Genomic DNA, 16,993 nt, shown 5'->3' with positions numbered 1-16,993 from the left:
AAGTTAAATAATCGTACTCAATGCCAAGCAGCTGCAGCTAAAGCTAACAAAATTTTGGGATGCATTAAAAGGGAAATAAAAACTCGAGATGCTAGCATAATATTGCCCCTGTTTAACTCTCTAGTAAGGCCACATCTGGAATATGGAATTCAGTTCTGGGCACCACATTACAAAAAAGATATTGCAGTTTTAGAGCAGGTGCAGAGACGAGCAACAAAATTGATGCGTGGGATGGAAGGTCTCACTTATCGAGAAAGGTTAGATAAACTGGGTTTATTTAGTCTAGAGAAAAGACGCCTTAGAGGGGATCTAATTAACATGTATAAATACATCAGAGGGCAATATAATACCTTGGCGGATGAGCTTTTTGTCCCTAGGCCTTCTCAAAGGACTAGAGGACATGATCTGCGCATGGAGGAAAAATGTTTTAGCCATTTATTTAGGAAAGGGTTCTTTACAGTAAGAGTGATTAAGATGTGGAATGCATTGCCACAGGAAGTCGTTATGGCAAACTCTATACCTGCATTTAAAGGGGGCTTAGATGCTTTCCTTGCGTTGAAAGACATCCATGGCTACAATTACTAGGTAATGCCTAATGATGTTGATCCAGGGATTTTATCTGATTGCCATCTGGAGTCGGGAAGGAATTTTTCCCTTTAGGGGCTAATTGGACCATGCCTTGTAAGGGTTTTTTCGCCTTCCTCTGGATCAACAGGGATATGTGAGGGAGCAGGCTGGTGTTGTACTTTATACTGGTTGAACTCGATGGACGTATGTCTTTTTTCAACCAAAATAACTATGTTACTATGTTACTATGTTACAACCATGGATTAGGAACAGCCAATCCTCCCTCATCTTTGGGATACTGCAAAGTTTCCAGTTTAATCTGAGCACTATTTGAGTAAAAGAGGCGCCTTGGTATATGGTAAAAGCATTTAAGAACAGTTTAAAATCGACAAGGAAATGAGGTAGCTTACCTCAATGACGAAAAAATATTTGTAGTATCAAAAGATTTTTTTATTAGTGATCGCACAGGCAACGCATTTTGCGGGTCTGAGCCCGCAAAAAAATATTTGTAGTATCAAAAGATTTTTTATTAGTGATCGCACAGGCAACGCATTTTGCGGGTCTGAGCCCGCTTCCTCAGGCCAATAACAGTGCCAAACTAAATGATCAGTCCAGCATAGGGAGCCTCTCTTGAGACCCCCACACGCCACCCATCTGAGGGGTGGAAGCAGAGCCTCCGTGGTTTACCACGGTTGGGATCTGTTTCCTGTGTTTCTTCAAGGAGAGCGACCGCACCCAGGTACCCGGTGACCTCCCCGATTGGAGTGGGGTTAATTATCTCCACCTGCTTCTTGTGATCGGTTGCCCCTCTGCAACCTACCTTTGTGAGTAGTTCTTATCAGTTTTCATCTATCTAATTGTTGTGACATACTACATCATTGGGCTCCCTTTTTGTCTCCTGTGCCTTTTCCTAGAGGGTGCCTTGACACCCACACTCCAATACAGTTTAATCTGAGGTAATTTCTTGTTCCAAGTCAGGTCTGAACATTTTATCAAATATTTTGAAAAGTTTCACTGGTAACCACACTGGGGAATTGTGCAAAAAATATAAAAATCTGAGGCATAAATACCATCTTTACCAGATTTACTCTGGCCAGTCAATACATTTTCTTCAGTCTAAAGTCTAGTTAATTGATGTGCCTGCCTAAAGGTGTGCACTGCCTCTAAAATGGTTGGATAAACATAATAAAACAGCATTGTTGATGACAAAGGATGTCAAAGGCTTCTCCCCTGTTTAGTGTGGTTGTTCTAATTTGACATAGAAAGCCTATTTCACTATAAACCATTTTTTTCCTCTATCCAAGACATTCACCATTCTTTCCTCAAAGAAGGTCCTCTGTTTTTAGCAATGGAGCAAAAAGTAGCAGCAGCAGGGGTAAGCAATATGTCACATTGTCACTAGTGTTAGGCAGGTGAGGGGATAGTGTTAGGAGTAGGTAGTTGGTAGGTTAATGTTAAGGGTGGGTAGAGGAAGGGTTAGTGTGAGAGGAATGTTAGGTAAAGCGATAGTGGAATACCTGTAATATTACCGATCACTAGCTCCTAATAGTAGAATATCTGTAATATTACCAATATTCTACTAGCATCTTTATCAGAGGCCCAAATTACCAGTTGCTGTTTTAGAATGTACGCACCCCTGTAAGTGCACAGCCCCACATAGGGCAGAATTTTGACTTCACAGGTCAAGATTCTGCACTCTTCCCCTCAAGGATGAAGGACGTTGTTTTAAGGATGTTTTTTGGATAGGGAAGGAAACTGGCTTACGAGAGTAGTGAAACCTCCTCCACCTATGTCAAACTGGAACAACCAGCACTAAAGCGGGGCGGCAACCTTCAAAAGCATTTGTCATCAGCAATGCTATTAAATCATTACTGTCTATGCATTGTGGGGATAGTATAAACTTTCAGCCAGACACTAAAATATTAACCCACATAAAAATGTTATTTAGCGACACTATTGGCTAAAATAAATGCATCTCCTTGGTAGGAATCTTCTTTACTTATGATTTACTCGGAAGCGATGAGATGTCTTCTAGAACAGAATAGGTTTAAACTATCTTTATTTTTCCCCAGTAATCTTCCTGGACAAATGGTACGAGATTAGCCTTTCACCAAACACAATAAACCTCAGTACCTGCTGTAACACAAATGAGTAGTACCAGTAATTTTAGTGTTGTTTTTTTTTTTTTGTCTGGGTGCAAGGTGTATCCTCTCCTGGAAGTTTGAATCTGACTGCTGATGCAGGAGGATATGACTTTGGGATCTTGTGCATGAGACTGCAGATATGAAAACTGCCTCTCATCCCTGTTTCTGCCTCCTAAAGTTTGCAGACCTCATCCATTGTGCAGAGAAGGGGACTTTCTGGAAGCCAACTACAGCTTTGCTTGATGTCCTGCTGGTGCATCATCAGAGACATGCGCTACCCATTGGCTGACATCTCAGGCGGGTGTAGCACCTGAGGCATGTAATGCTTTCTTGACAGCACCTCCGGCATTTATGCTGTGGCGTCGCTTTAAACGTCATCTGGAACGTTATAGTTAGTCAAAACGCACTGAATGCCACATATTGCCCACAGCACACAGAGGAGACCGTGGGAGGGCTCTGCAGGATTGTTGGCAGAAGTATTGCCAGCAAAGTGTGTATGAGTCCCTGGCCAGTATGTAAGCTCTAGTTTCAGGGGTAGCTACACTAGGAGTCCCTGAGGTATGAGATCTAATGCATCCTTCCTTTAGGGATTTGGCGATTGCTGGATATTGAAGGAGAGGTGGCGTGCATGCTATTCTAGTCTAGCACTGTCTATAACACTGACGTCTTTTATATAAAATTCCACTTCACAATTGTGTTGTGGTGGTAAATGTTGTGCTGCTAACCTGATTGTCAGATGTGGTCCAACCCACTCACCTGCTCCATGTTCTGCCACCAGGGCTACTTCCTACTCTACAGATGTTTTGACAAGATGCTTTTTAGTCTGCTCTATTCATTGTGTAACTTGCAGCTATTAGAGAGGCCAAATATGTCTGTTATGCTTAAATGCCCTCCCTATTGCTCGTTGGGAGCCTTCGGAAGATGCAGGCCACACTGCTCATCAGGCACAAGTGTGGCCGTGCTGAGCAGTAGCACTGAGCAAAGCACAGCCCTGATCTTTTTTTTCGACAAACCCTTGTTAGAGATCTTTGGGGGTCCTTGCTCTGCGACGGGAGACCAGAGGACGGTGTAGGAAGCAACGATAATATCCAGAGGCTCCCCTCTTCTTAGGTAAGTATGTATTTCTTAACCCAAGGTTCGGCTCGGGAAAACTTTAAGCATATACATTAATATACTATATATACTGGCAGTCACCTACTTACAAACAGGTTCCGTTCCAGGAGATTGTTTATAATTTGAATTTGTTTGTAAGTTGGAGTCCAGTGTTAAACATGGGGAAATGTGGATAAATTATTTACTTTCAGATAACTCTGGATTTGGACATACAGTGGCTTGCAAAATGATTCGGCCCCCTTGAAGTTTTCCACATTTTGTCACATTACTGCCACAAACATGAATCAATTTTATTGGAATTCCACATGAAAGACCAACACAAAGTGGTGCACACGTGAGAAGTGGAGCGAAAATCATACATGATTCCAAACATTTTTTACAAATAAATAACTGCAAAGTGGGGTGTGCGTAATTATTCAGCCCCCTTTGGTCTGAGTGCAGTCAGTTGCCCATAGACATTGCCTGATGATTGCTAATGACTAAATAGAGTGCACCTGCGTGTAATCTAATGTCAGTACAAATACAGCTGCTCTGTGACGGCCTCAGAGGTTGCCTAAGTGAATATTGGGAGCAACAACACCATGAAGTCCAAAGAGCACACCAGAGAGGTCAGGGATCAAGTTATTGAGACATTTAAAGCAGGATTAGGCTACAAAAAGATTTCCAAAGCCTTGAACATCCCACGGAGCACTGTTCAAGCAATCATTCAGAAATGGAAGGAGTATGGCACAACTGTAAACCTACCAAGACAAGGCCATCCACCTAAACTCACAGGACGAACAAGGAGAGCGCTGAACAGAAATGCAGTCAAGAGGCCCATGGTGACTCTGGACGAGCTGCTGAGATCTACAGCTCAGGTGGGGGAATCTGTCCATAGGACAACTATTAGTCGTTGGCCTTTATGGAAGAGTGGCAAGAAGAAAGCCATTGTTAACAGAAAAGCATAAGAAGTCCCGTTTGCAGTTTGCCACAAGTCATGTGGGGGACACAGCAAACATGTGGAAGAAGGTGCTCTGGTCAGATGAGACCAAAATGGAACTTTTTGGCCAAAATGCAAAACGCTATGTGTGGCGGAAAACTAACACTGCACATCACTCTGAACACACCATCCCCACTTTAAAATATGGTGGTGGCAGCATCGTGCTCTGGGGGTTTTTTCTTTTCAGCAGGGACAGGAAAGCTGGACAGAGTTGATGGGAAGATGGATGGAGCCAAATACAGGGCAATCTTGGAAGAAAACCTCTTGGAGTCTGCAAAAGACTTGAGACTGGGGCGGAGGTTCACCTTCCAGCTGTACAACGACCCTAACCATAAAGCCAGGGCAACAATGGAATGGTTTAAAACAAAACATATCCATGTGTTAGAATGGCCCAGTCAAAGTCCAGATCTAAATCCAATCAAGAATCTGTGTCAAGATCTGAAAACTGTTCACAAACGCTGTCCATCTAATCTGAGCTGGAGCAGTTTTGCAAAGAAGAATGGGCAAGGATTTCAGTCTCTAGATGTGCAAAGCTGGTAGAGACATACCCTAAAAGACTGGCAGCTGTAATTGCAGCAAAAGGTGGTTCTACAAAGTATTGACTCAGGGGGCTAAATAATTACGCACATCCCACTTTGCAGTTATTTATTTGTAAAAAATGTTTGGAATCATGTATGATTTTCGTTCCACTTCTCACGTGTACACCACTTTGTATTGGTCTTTCATGTGGAATTCCAATAAAATTAATTCATGTTTGTGGCAGTAATGTGACAAAATGTGGAAAACTTCAAGGGGGCCGAATACTTTTGCAAGCCACTGTATAGTATAAACAATGTCTTTTGGTTGTTTTCAATGTGTTAAAGCAATTTAAACTACTTACAACAGTTTATTCAACACTGTAACATTTAGCTACAAAGTTATGTAATAGAAAAACAGTGTTATATATTTTGTACATGAAGACAGCTTTGTTTGTCTCTCTGAAACATTGTAACTCGAGTTATTTGTAAGTAAGGGACTGTCTATACTGTACATACATACATACATACTATTTAGGCATTAATTTACATGTATTGTTAATTGTTTTTTTTTCCTGTAATGTATCTGAGCTTTTTTTTTTTTGATGCCCTTTCAAAATTGAAATTCTTCTTCGAGGCCAGAATGTACTAGAGCAACCATTTCTTTTGTTCATTCAATCCAGTTATTCCAAGCATTTAGCCCACATTATTCTATCCGGTTAGAATTTGTTTATGATGTTTGTTTAGTGGTGCTTTTCAGGACACAAAAATGAAACTTGGGCTGCCACAATTAGACAGACCTTGTAGCTCTTTGATTTGTGGACCAACCTACTTAGAGTGGGACTGTTCCAAAAATATGTGCTATAACTGTTGTGTTATAAAACAGTCACACATGTGCTGCATTGCTTGCAGCTTTACTAACCTTGTGCTGGATGTTTTTATTAATGAATCCTTTTGTGAACCCTAGTGGGACCCTCATTGAGGCAGTGGTGAGCCTGGTCCCTCCCATGCAAATGTATGCAGCTTGAAACCAGACCAAGCAATTGCTGCTGCTGTGGCATTCAAATGGATCATTTTCAGGCTGCATAAATTAGGATACAAATTTGCATCAATTTAGAATTATTTCCATTTCTTACACTATAATTATTCAAAACCTACATAGGTACATGGGAATGGCTGATAGGTGGTGAATACACCACCTTTAGCCTCTTGTGTGAAAACTACTTGTGCTCTCTAATGGTGGCCACTAATGATACAATTTGCCAAATGATCATTTACGAATGATTATTCAGATCAACAATCGTAAATGATTATTTGAGACCACTAACAGACAAAAATCTAACCAATCCGATTAGATTAATGAAATCGATCCGACTTTCAGACCGATCAATCTGATCAGATTGGTTAGATTGTTTTCCATTAGTGGTCTCCAAAGATCAGTTCCGATCATTCATACAAAACATCTTTTGTAAACGATCGCTCTACAAACTGTATCATTAGTGGCTTCCTTAAGTGCTGCTGTTGGCAATGTAAGCAGGGTATTTATAGGTTAAAAAACACAAAGCCTAGGGAAAATATAGCATCCTTGCCCAGTAAATGTAGAATTTTCTCTTTATCATCACTTCCTGGTCCCTGATTGCAAATAGCCTGGCTTGCCTGCTGATCCTTTAATACGCGAATACATTTTTTCATGAGCAAAAATTCGTGATTGTGCATGAAAATGTGCAAGAAAGTTCTAGCGCAGCTGTGATATGAGTTATCACGGTTTAGTGAATCAAGCCCTATGTCTGTTGCATCGTGGTGCAATAGACAATTTAATCACATCATAACGCAGTGCAATTATATTTTAATGGGCCTATCACACTGCTACTTTTATGGTGCAAAGATTTCTGACAGAATAACGCACATAATGCAGTGTGTTACTAGCAGGGCTGTGGAGTCAGTACAAAAATCATCCAACTCTGACTCCCTCAGTTTATGAAACCACCAACTCCAACTCCAGATAGCCAAAAATTGCTCTAACGCCTCGACTCCGGCTCCTTAGTCGAACACTTGCCAGGGCTTTGGAGTTGGTACAAAAATCTTCCGACTCCTCAGTTTATGAAACCTCTGACTCCAGGTACCCAAAAATGTCTCTGACTCCTCGACTTCACAGCCCTGATTATCAGGCGATGCGCACGGTGCAAGCATAAAGTTTACATGACTGTTGCGATCCTAGTTTTAAGCATGTGCAATGTGTATATATAGTGTGAAAGTAGCCTAAAAAGAAGTAAATATGGCAGCCAACATATCTCTCACACTTTAAGGTTCCCTTTAACCACTTCCCGACCGCCTAACGCACAGAGGCGGCCGGGAAGTGGAGCCCTGAAGGACCGGCTCACCCACAGAGGCGGCGGTCCTTCTAAGGGCATGGGCATGGGCGGAGCGATCGCGTCATCCGTGACGCGATCCTCCGCCCGGGATCGTTACTCGGGCATTTTGTCTCCGCTCGCCGGCCACTTAGCAGAGCCGGAAATCGGAGGAATCCGCACAATAGGCCAATCAGAATGTATAAGGCACTTTGTTAGGTAAACAAAGTGCCTTATACGTGCTTCCTCCTCGCCTCGTGGTCTCATTGTTGCAGAGACCACCAGCGAGGAGGAAGCATTCAGTAAGTTTTCCAACACAGTGCTTTTTTTTGTATCTAGCCCCCCTGATCTCCCACCCCAGGCCTCATACCCCCCCCCCCCCCCCTGACCCCCTGATCACCCCAGCAGACCCCTGCCCAGCACCCTTGCACCCATATAAAACCCCCACCCCCCGCACCTGCCACTAACCTTTGACGCTATCCCCTGCGTTAGGTCCCTAACTGCCTCCTAGTCACCCCTGATCCCCCCCCCCCTACCTTTAGATCACCCCCACACCCCATCCCAGACTACCCCCCTGTATACTGTATAAATTTGTATACAGCTACCTTACCCTCTGATCACCTGTTTATCACCTGTCCATCACCCCTCAGCACCCCCACCCATCAGAGCAGACCCTAACTGCCCCGCGGGGGTAACCGATCACCTGCCCAGGCCCTCGATTGCCCTCATACCCCCCTTCTGATTACATCCCCTGCTCTTTGTTTACATCTGTCCTCCCCAGCAATCACTAACTGATCTTTGATCAGTAACCCCCTGTGTCTGCCTCTCATCAGATCAGGACTCAGTCTGCCCCATGCAGGCTCCTGATCAACCCCCCACCCCCTCAAATCGCCCTCAGACCCCCCCCCCCTAATCAACGTCCAAGTGCATTGTATTTGACTGTGCTGCGCTTGTATTCGATTGTGCTGCGCTTGTATTCGATTGTGCTGCGATTGTATTTGATTGTCCCGTGATCGGCTTCGATTGCCCCGTGATTGTTTGATTGCCTGAGACCCCACTTTCCACCACACCCAACCCCAAACACCCAACCCCACCCTCCCCCCCACCACCTCCAACCACCACCTCCAACCACCACCTTCCGAGTGCATCAGATTTGCTTGTGCTCTGACTGGAGTCGATTGTGCTGTAATTGTATTTGATTGTCCCGTGATCGACTTCGATTGCCCCGTGATTGTTTGATTGCCTGAGACCCCACTTCCCGCCACACCCAATCCCACCCTCCCCCCATCACCTTCCGAGTGCATCAGATTTGATTGTGCTGTGATTGGATTCGATTGTGCTGTAATTGTATTTGATTGTCCCGTGATCGGCTTCGATTACCCCGTGATTGTTTGATTACCTGAGACCCCACTTCCCGCCACACCCAACCCCACCCTCCCCCCACCACACCCAACCCCACCCTCCCCCCCCCCACCACACCCAACCACCACCTTCCGAGTGCATCAGATTTGTTTGTGCTGTGATTGGAGTCGATTGTGCTGTGATTGTATTTGTCCCGTGATTGTTTGATTGCCTCTGAGACCCCACTTCCCACCAACCCCAATACCTCTCAAATACTCCCTCTTTGCTAGGTAGGTGCTCTTTTTTTCTGGGTAGTCTCAGAGGAAAACCCCATAAATTTAGCAATCCACAATGGCAAGAAGGGGGCTTTCCGATGACGAGGTATACAGGTACATGGACCAGTCGGATGAGTTCTTTTGGGAAGAATCATCCGACGAATCTTCCGGGTCCGAATTTGAACCTGTAGAAAGCAGTGGTTCCCTGACCGAAAGTGATGACGAGGCTATGGTCCCGGCTAGAGCCAGGCGTACCAGACCCCAAGTCGTTAGACCGCAGGTGGCGCAGGATCCGCCTCAAGGGCAGCAGGGTGGTGCTAGCGCTGTTGATAGTTTTCTTGGTGAGGCAGGCACCAGCAGCGCAGCATCTCCTGGACTTGGTACCAGTACTTCTGTAGACCCTGGCGAAGTGGTGAGCGTCAGCATGCAAGTTGAAACTGGTACGGTGGCAAGTGCAGTAGTACCCCCGTCGCAGCCACCAAGAAGAAGACGGGCCCGTAGTACCCATAGACTCCCAGAGGTGCTGGCACAACCAGATTGGCAATCCCCTGATTCCGCCGCACCCGTAGTGCCCCCTTTCACCGCCCAGTCTGGAGTCCAGGTGGCGACAGCTCATCTAGGAACGGCCCTAGACTTTTTGCAGCTGTTCATCACCCAGGTTCTCTTGGACTTAATTGTGGTTGAGACCAACCGTAAAGCCACACAATTCCTCACCGAGCACCCGGAAAGCATGTATGCCCAGCCTTTCCGGTGGAAACCAGTCCAAGTTTCCGACATTAAAATCTTTTTGGCACTTATCCTTCACTTGGGACTAATGAAACAGAATGTACTGCGGTCGTATTGGTCTACGAACCCAGTAAATCATGTTCCCTTGTACCCTGCTGCCATGTCCAGGACACGATTTGAGTCCATCCTGCGCTTCCTGCACTTCAACGACGACGAAACCTGTCATGAAAAGGGCCACCCTGCTTATGACCGGCTCCACAAAATTCGGCCCCTCATAGACCACCTGTCATCAACATTTGCAGATGCTTATATCCCTGAACAGAACATCTGCGTAGACGAGTCCCTCTTACGCTTTACCGGGCGCCTTGGCATGAAACAGTACATCCCAAGCAAGCGCGCCTGGTATGGGGTGAAACTGTATAAGCTCTGTGAAAGGGCCACAGGCTATACATGTCGTTTTAGGGTCTATGAGGGAAAAGACTCAAAATTGGAGCCGGTCGGATGCCCTGACTACCTGGGGAGCCGTGGAAAGGTTGTGTGGGACTTGGTGTCACCCTTGTTCCAGAAGGGGTGCCATCTTTTTGTGGACAATTATTACACAAGTGTGGCCCTCTTTCAGCACTTAAAGTTCCGAAGGAATCCGATGCTGTGGCACTGCGCGGCCTAGTCGCCAGGGCTTCCCCCAACGGCTCGTTACCACCAGACTTGAACGGGGGCAGAGGGCCGCCTTGCGTACTGAAGACCTGCTCGCGGTGAAATGGAGGGACAAGAGGGACGTTTACTTTCTGTCCACCATTCACACAGTCACGACAGTCCAAATTCAACGGGCAACTGCGGTCATTGAAAAGCCCCTTGTCGTCCACGAATATAATGTCAACATGGAAGGGGTGGACTTCAATGACCAGAGGTTAGCGCCCTATTTAGTTACCCGGAAAACAAGACGCTGGTATAAGAAAGTGTCTTTTTATCTGATTCAATTGGCAGTTTACAACAGCTTTGTTCTCTACAGTAAGGCTGGGAGAACTGGATCTTTCCTCCAATTTCAGGAACAGATCGTTCTGGACATCCTGTATCCAGGAGGTGCCAGCCCCCCCCCCCAGATGCAACTAGCCGACTGCATGGAAGGCATTACGCCTATCAGCTTCCGTGTGCCCCAGGTCAATGCATCCGAAGAAAACGTTGCCGTGTCTGCAGCAGGGCTGGAACAAGGACTGACACCGTTTATTATTGTCCCCGCTGTCCTGACCAGCCTGGCCTATGCGTAGGGCAGTGTTTTGAGAGGTACCACGAGCAGGTACACTATTAGAACCTAGGGAACTCCAGACACAGGAGTAGGCACACACTCAGTGGTCTTTCGCACATTGTCGCAGGGAGAGGAGAGGTAAGCTTGAAAACCAAACGGGTAAGCATAAAAGTGGCAAGAAGGATCGGTTTCCATGCTTGATATTGCTGATCTGTCCTGGGTTGGCGATATAAGACGGCATGTTTGAATTTCCCTTGAGTGTGGACACCCCCGGTTTATATGTGATTTGGGCCTATGATGATGCTTTAATGCCACACAGAGTCATCTCTATTGGCAGGCATATTGCTGTATCCTACAGGCATAATGCTGTATACTAAAGTTCTGAGGCCCAGTCACATAAGTTGGTGGCTCACCCTGAGTGCAGGGTGGCACGGGGTGTCTCTCTCCTGAGGTTATCACTGCCATTGATGTGGAGGAAGATCTGCCATTGATGTGGAGCAAGGTAAGTTTGCCGTTCATTTTTCCTTTCAGCCCAGAGTGCATTACCCGTATACCCAATATAAGGAGTATAGCAGAAACTCCTAATACTGGCCATACATGTAATGATTGCAGAGTCCCTAAAATGCCAGGACAGACTTCACAAATGACCCCATTTTGGAAAGAGGACACCCTAAAGTATTATGTGAGGTGCACGGTGAGTTCATAAAAGATTTTAGTTTTTGTCACAAGTTAGCAATTTTTTTTTTATTTTTATTTTTTTTAACCCTCATGGAAAACCTTGTTGTGTATTCTTTCCAAAATGGGGTCATTTGTGGGGTTTGTTAACTGTCCTGGCAAGTGGGCGGGGTGCTAAATTGTGAGCACCCCTGTAAAGCCTAAAAGTACTCATTGGACTCTGGACCCCTTAGCGCAGTTAGGGTGCAAAAAAGTGCCACACATGTGGTATCGCCGTACTCGGGAGAAGTAGTATAATGTGTTTTGGGGTGTATTTTTACACATACCCATGCTGGGTGGGAGAAATACCTCTGTAAATGACAATCTTTTGATTTTTTTTACACACAATTGTCCATTTACAGAGTTATTTCTCCCACCCAGCATGGGTATGTGTAAAAATACACCCCAAAACACATTGTACTACTTCTCTCGAGTACGGCGATACCACGTGTGGCACTTTTTTGCACCCTAACTGCGCTAAAGGGCCCAAAGTCCAATGAGTACCTTTAGGATTTCACAGGTCATTTTGCGGAATTTGATTTACAGACTACTCCTCACGGTTTAGGGCCCCTAAAATGCCAGGGCAGTATAGGAACCCCACAAATGACCTCATTTTAGAAAGAAGACACCTCAAGGTATTCTGTTAGGAGTATGGTGAGTTCATAGAAGATTTTATTTTTTGTCAAAAGTTAGCGAAAAATTGATTTTTATTGTTTTTTTCACAAAGTGTCATTTTCCACTAACTTGTGACAAAAAATAAAATCTTCTATGAACTCACCATACTCCTAACGGAATACCTTGGGGTGTCTTCTTTCTAAAATGGGGTCATTTGTGGGGTTCCTATACTGCCCTGGCATTTTAGGGGCCCTAAACCGTGAGGAGTAGTCTGGAAATCAAATTCCGCAAAATGACCTGTGAAATCCTAAAGATACTCATTGGACTTTGGGCCCTTTAGCGCAGTTAGGGTGCAAAAAAGTGCCACACATGTGGTATTGCCGTACTCGGGAGAAGTAGTACAATGTGTTTTGGGGGTGTATTTTTACACATACCCATGCTGGGTGGGAGAAATAACTCTGTAAATGGACAATTGTGTGTAAAAAAAATGAAAAGATTGTCATTTACAGAGATATTTCTCCCACCCAGCATGGGTATGTGTAAAAATACACCCCAAAACACATTATACTACTTCTCCTGAGTACGGCAATACCACATGTGTGGCACTTTTTTGCAGCCTAACTGCGCTAAGGGGTCCAAAGTCCAATGAGCACCTTTAGGCTTTACAGGGGTGCTTACAATTTAGCACCCCCCAAAATGTCAGGACAGTAAACACACCCCACAAATGACCCCATTTTGGAAAGTAGACACTTCAAGGTATTCAGAGAGGGGCATGGTGAGTCCGTGGCAGAATTCATTTTTTTTTTTGTCGCAAGTTAGAAGAAATGGAAACTTTTTTTTTTTTTGGTCACAACGTGTCATTTTCCGCTTACTTGTGACAAAAATTAATATCTTCTATGAACTCACTATGCCTCTCAGTGAATACTTTGGGATGTCTTCTTTCCAAAATGGGGTCATTTGGGGGGTATTTATACTATCCTGGAATTCTAGCCCCTCATGAAACATGACAGGGGGTCAGAAAAGTCAGAGATGCTTGAAAATGTGAAAATTCACTTTTTGCACCATAGTTTGTAAACGCTATAACTTTTACCCAAACCAATAAATATACGCTGAATGGGTTTTTTTTAATCAAAAACATGTTTGTCCACATTTTTCGCGCTGCATGTATACAGAAATGTTACTTTATTTGAAAACTGTCAGCACAGAAAGTTAAAAGAATCATTTTTTTGCCAAAATTCATGTCTTTTTTGCTGAATATAATAAAAAGTAAAAGTCGCAGGAGCAATCAAATAGCACCAAAAGAAAGCTTTATTAGTGACAAGAAAAGGAGCCAAAATTCATTTAGGTGGTAGGTTGTATGAGCGAGCAATAAACCGTGAAAGCTGCAGTGGTCTGAATGGAAAAAAAGTGGCCGGTCCTTAAGGGGTAGAAAGCCCTAGGTCCTCAAGTGGTTAAGTAGCAGGGAGGGATGCTGCCAATAAGCTCCTGAGCAAAGTGAAATACCTTTTCAGTGATTCATATAGAAACATAATTGCTACTTGGATAACCTATAATACAGGGGGTATTTTTACTATAGTTCCACTTTAAGTCTAAGGGCACCAAATTGAAAAGTACATTTATGTACATAGAAGAAAATGATTACAGAAATGAATAAATACATAAGTCCGATAAAATTAAAGTGGACCTGAACTCTTGCACAGGACAAGGAAAACATAGAAAAATGCACCCTGTATGTATTTAGAGAGTTTAGCCTGTCTAATTCCCCCTCATATTTGTCTAATCACAAGTTGTAATTTGATCTCTCCCCTGTGTCACTTGACTGCTGTGGCAGATAAGCTCATTTGAAAGCACAGGATGTTAACACTATGTCTGCTTCCATGAAAGCAGGAAGCAGAAACACTGCAGATCTATTGCAAGATTTGTATCAGCTGTAACAAAAATGTTTTTTTTTTTAAAGGTTATGATGCTGTGTCATATCTTTTAGAGCAGAGAGGAAGTTCAGAGTTCAGGTCTGCTTTAACTGAAAATAAGAGGAGTTCTAAATATGTTTTTGGATATGAAAACTAAGCTGGCTGCATATTTTCTGAGCTTTCCCTCAGAGCATACTGCTTACTTCTCGAGATGATCCTCTGCTTAGAATACTTGAGCTTGAGTGCATGAATATTCCAGGTGTGACCTAGATTCTGCAACCTATAAGACCAGCATGACAGCTATGCTACTGCATTGTTCTAAAGGCAATAAAGATTCCTCTCACTACAGATTTTCCTGCCCAGGTTCTTATAATAAATTGCCTGCCAATTTTCTTACAGCTACCTGAAAATCTAAGCAAAAAATATGAGTGGATTAAATTGTGGCGGTTCTGGAACTCTTCTGGAAGTAAGAAGCCTTGGATTCACATAAGGGAGTGCTTAAGTCTGCTTAAGAAAAAGGTATATGGAAATGATCATTATGTTTTATATTATTGTATACTGTATATAGTATCACTAGTGACATAAAGCATCCCAAATATGTTGAAGAAGTATTTGCTTTAACAGTAATGATGTTAATTGATTTTGAATGGAGTGGCAAGCGAGTGACGTCACACAGCAGCCAAGATGAGTGGGGAGAAAAATGCTCTCTGCCAGCGATCGTCCAAATCGATTCACCAGGCTGATCGCTGGCAGAGGCATCAGATGACATGGGGGATCGCTGCACAGGCACTAGAATCTCCGCAGGGGTAGTCATTACCAGCTAAGTGTCATCTACCGTGTGTACAAGGCTTAACTCTCTGTAGACAGCAGTACATCTCTGCAGCGTTTCACTCATAATCAGTTCCTCTTTACTTTACCCACCACCACTACTTCTTCTTTCAGAGTGATGAGAGGTAGCTAGCTCTTATAAACACACACACTGGAGTGGTTGTAGTAAGTGTCAAATGTATCATTACTTACTAGTAGGGAGGGACTACAGAGCTGTAGTGCTGCAGTCCTGGCCACAAAGTTAATCTTAGCAGTGAGAGGAATTGGCTTAGGTCAGGTGATCTGTTTTGTGCTGGGAAAGAAACTCCAGCTCTAGTGGAATTAAGCAACTACTGGTGACTTCCAGGCCAGAGTTTTCTGTGTATTTGTTGGAAAAAGCACACGGCTACACAGCACAAAACTTTGCGGTTTGTGGTAATGTGAATGTGTCAAAAAATAAATACTAAGAAGGAAGCCTCTGGATCCTATAAAGGATTATAAATCCACCCTCTGGACCATGGTTTCTGCTCGTGGCCCCCCGAAACAAATCCGACAAAAGCTCATCAGATATCTGATCCAGGTTGTGTGAGCACAGCCATATGGTGCAAGTATGGCTACACCTGTAATGTAAGCTAGAGCTACTAGTGCTTCTGTGCAAATGCGCTCATGCATAAGGAGGTGCATGACCTAAATCTTTTAGTGGGTCCTGGTGAGCGGCAGTAGGGGCACTGGAAGCCTCTGATGGATCTTCTTAGGTAAGTATCTGTTTTTTTGACCTCTGGTTCAATTTAAGGGCCTCAGGTTTGCACCAGCCACCTGGTTAAATATGTCAACCTTTATTGGTATCAAGAAGTTTATGACACAATTATAGCTTAAGAAGTACTGTATTTTTCGGACCATAACACGCACTTTTTCTCCCCAAAAGTGGGGAGTAAAAGTGTGTCTCATGGTCCGAATATAGCGTAAGGAGGGTCCAGAGTGCCCAGCTTTACCATTGACCACATGGGTCATCATGAGGAATAGCCAGTAATTTAAAATACTTTCATTTGTTTGGCGCTGATGGCCTTGGAGGCGGGACCACCGCTCCATTATTGGGCCAATCACTGCACAGTGATTGGCCCAATGACAAAGCCGTGGTCCCGCCTCTGAGACCATGGACACCAGTCAAATGAAAGAATATTAAATTACTGGCTATCCTTCATAGCATGCAGATGCTCTGAATCGCGGTCAGTCACTAATCCCCCTCCTGCTGTGGGTCTGTTCTGCATACACAGACATGGAGAGACAAAGCAGGGAAATGACACTGCCCCAAGGCTATGGGCAAAGAGCACAGGACTCGCGGCAACAGGGGCTGATCCAGAGCCGCCCCAGCTGCAGAGTGTCACGTCTCCCCGCCATAGAGAAGAACAAGTTGATGCCATTATGCACCAGGCTCCCTGAAAAGCGAAAGACATTGGCAGCTCTGGATCAGCCCGCGGCTGCGAGTCCTGTGCTCTCTGCCCACAGCCTTTGGGCAGGGTCATTTTCCCTGCTTCGTCTCTCCTTGGCTCCATGCGCATGGCCCCAACATCTGAGCTCAGTGCTAAATCGTTGTAACAAGCGCTGTTGTCTCAGTCTGGTCTGGGATCTATTGCAGATGATTTACTAAAGATGTAAAGATGATGTATTATTAATAATAATTAGTATTATTCCTGCA

General features: G+C 44.4%; 1 protein-coding gene across 1 annotated transcript in view; it reads left to right on the top strand.

Annotated features, from left to right (window-relative positions):
* The window catches only part of OTULIN (OTU deubiquitinase with linear linkage specificity), a 92,877-nt gene that overhangs the window by 60,380 nt on the left and 15,504 nt on the right, over nucleotides 1-16,993 (top strand). The window contains exon 8 of the mRNA XM_068236724.1: nucleotides 14,890-15,009. Within this exon, the coding sequence (XP_068092825.1) occupies nucleotides 14,890-15,009 (120 nt within the window). The remainder of the gene's footprint in view (nucleotides 1-14,889; nucleotides 15,010-16,993) is intronic.

This window comes from Hyperolius riggenbachi, chromosome 5 (genome assembly GCF_040937935.1).
Source record: "Hyperolius riggenbachi isolate aHypRig1 chromosome 5, aHypRig1.pri, whole genome shotgun sequence".
Lineage (NCBI taxonomy): Eukaryota > Metazoa > Chordata > Amphibia > Anura > Hyperoliidae > Hyperolius > Hyperolius riggenbachi.
This window is presented reverse-complemented; position numbering and strand designations above follow the sequence as displayed.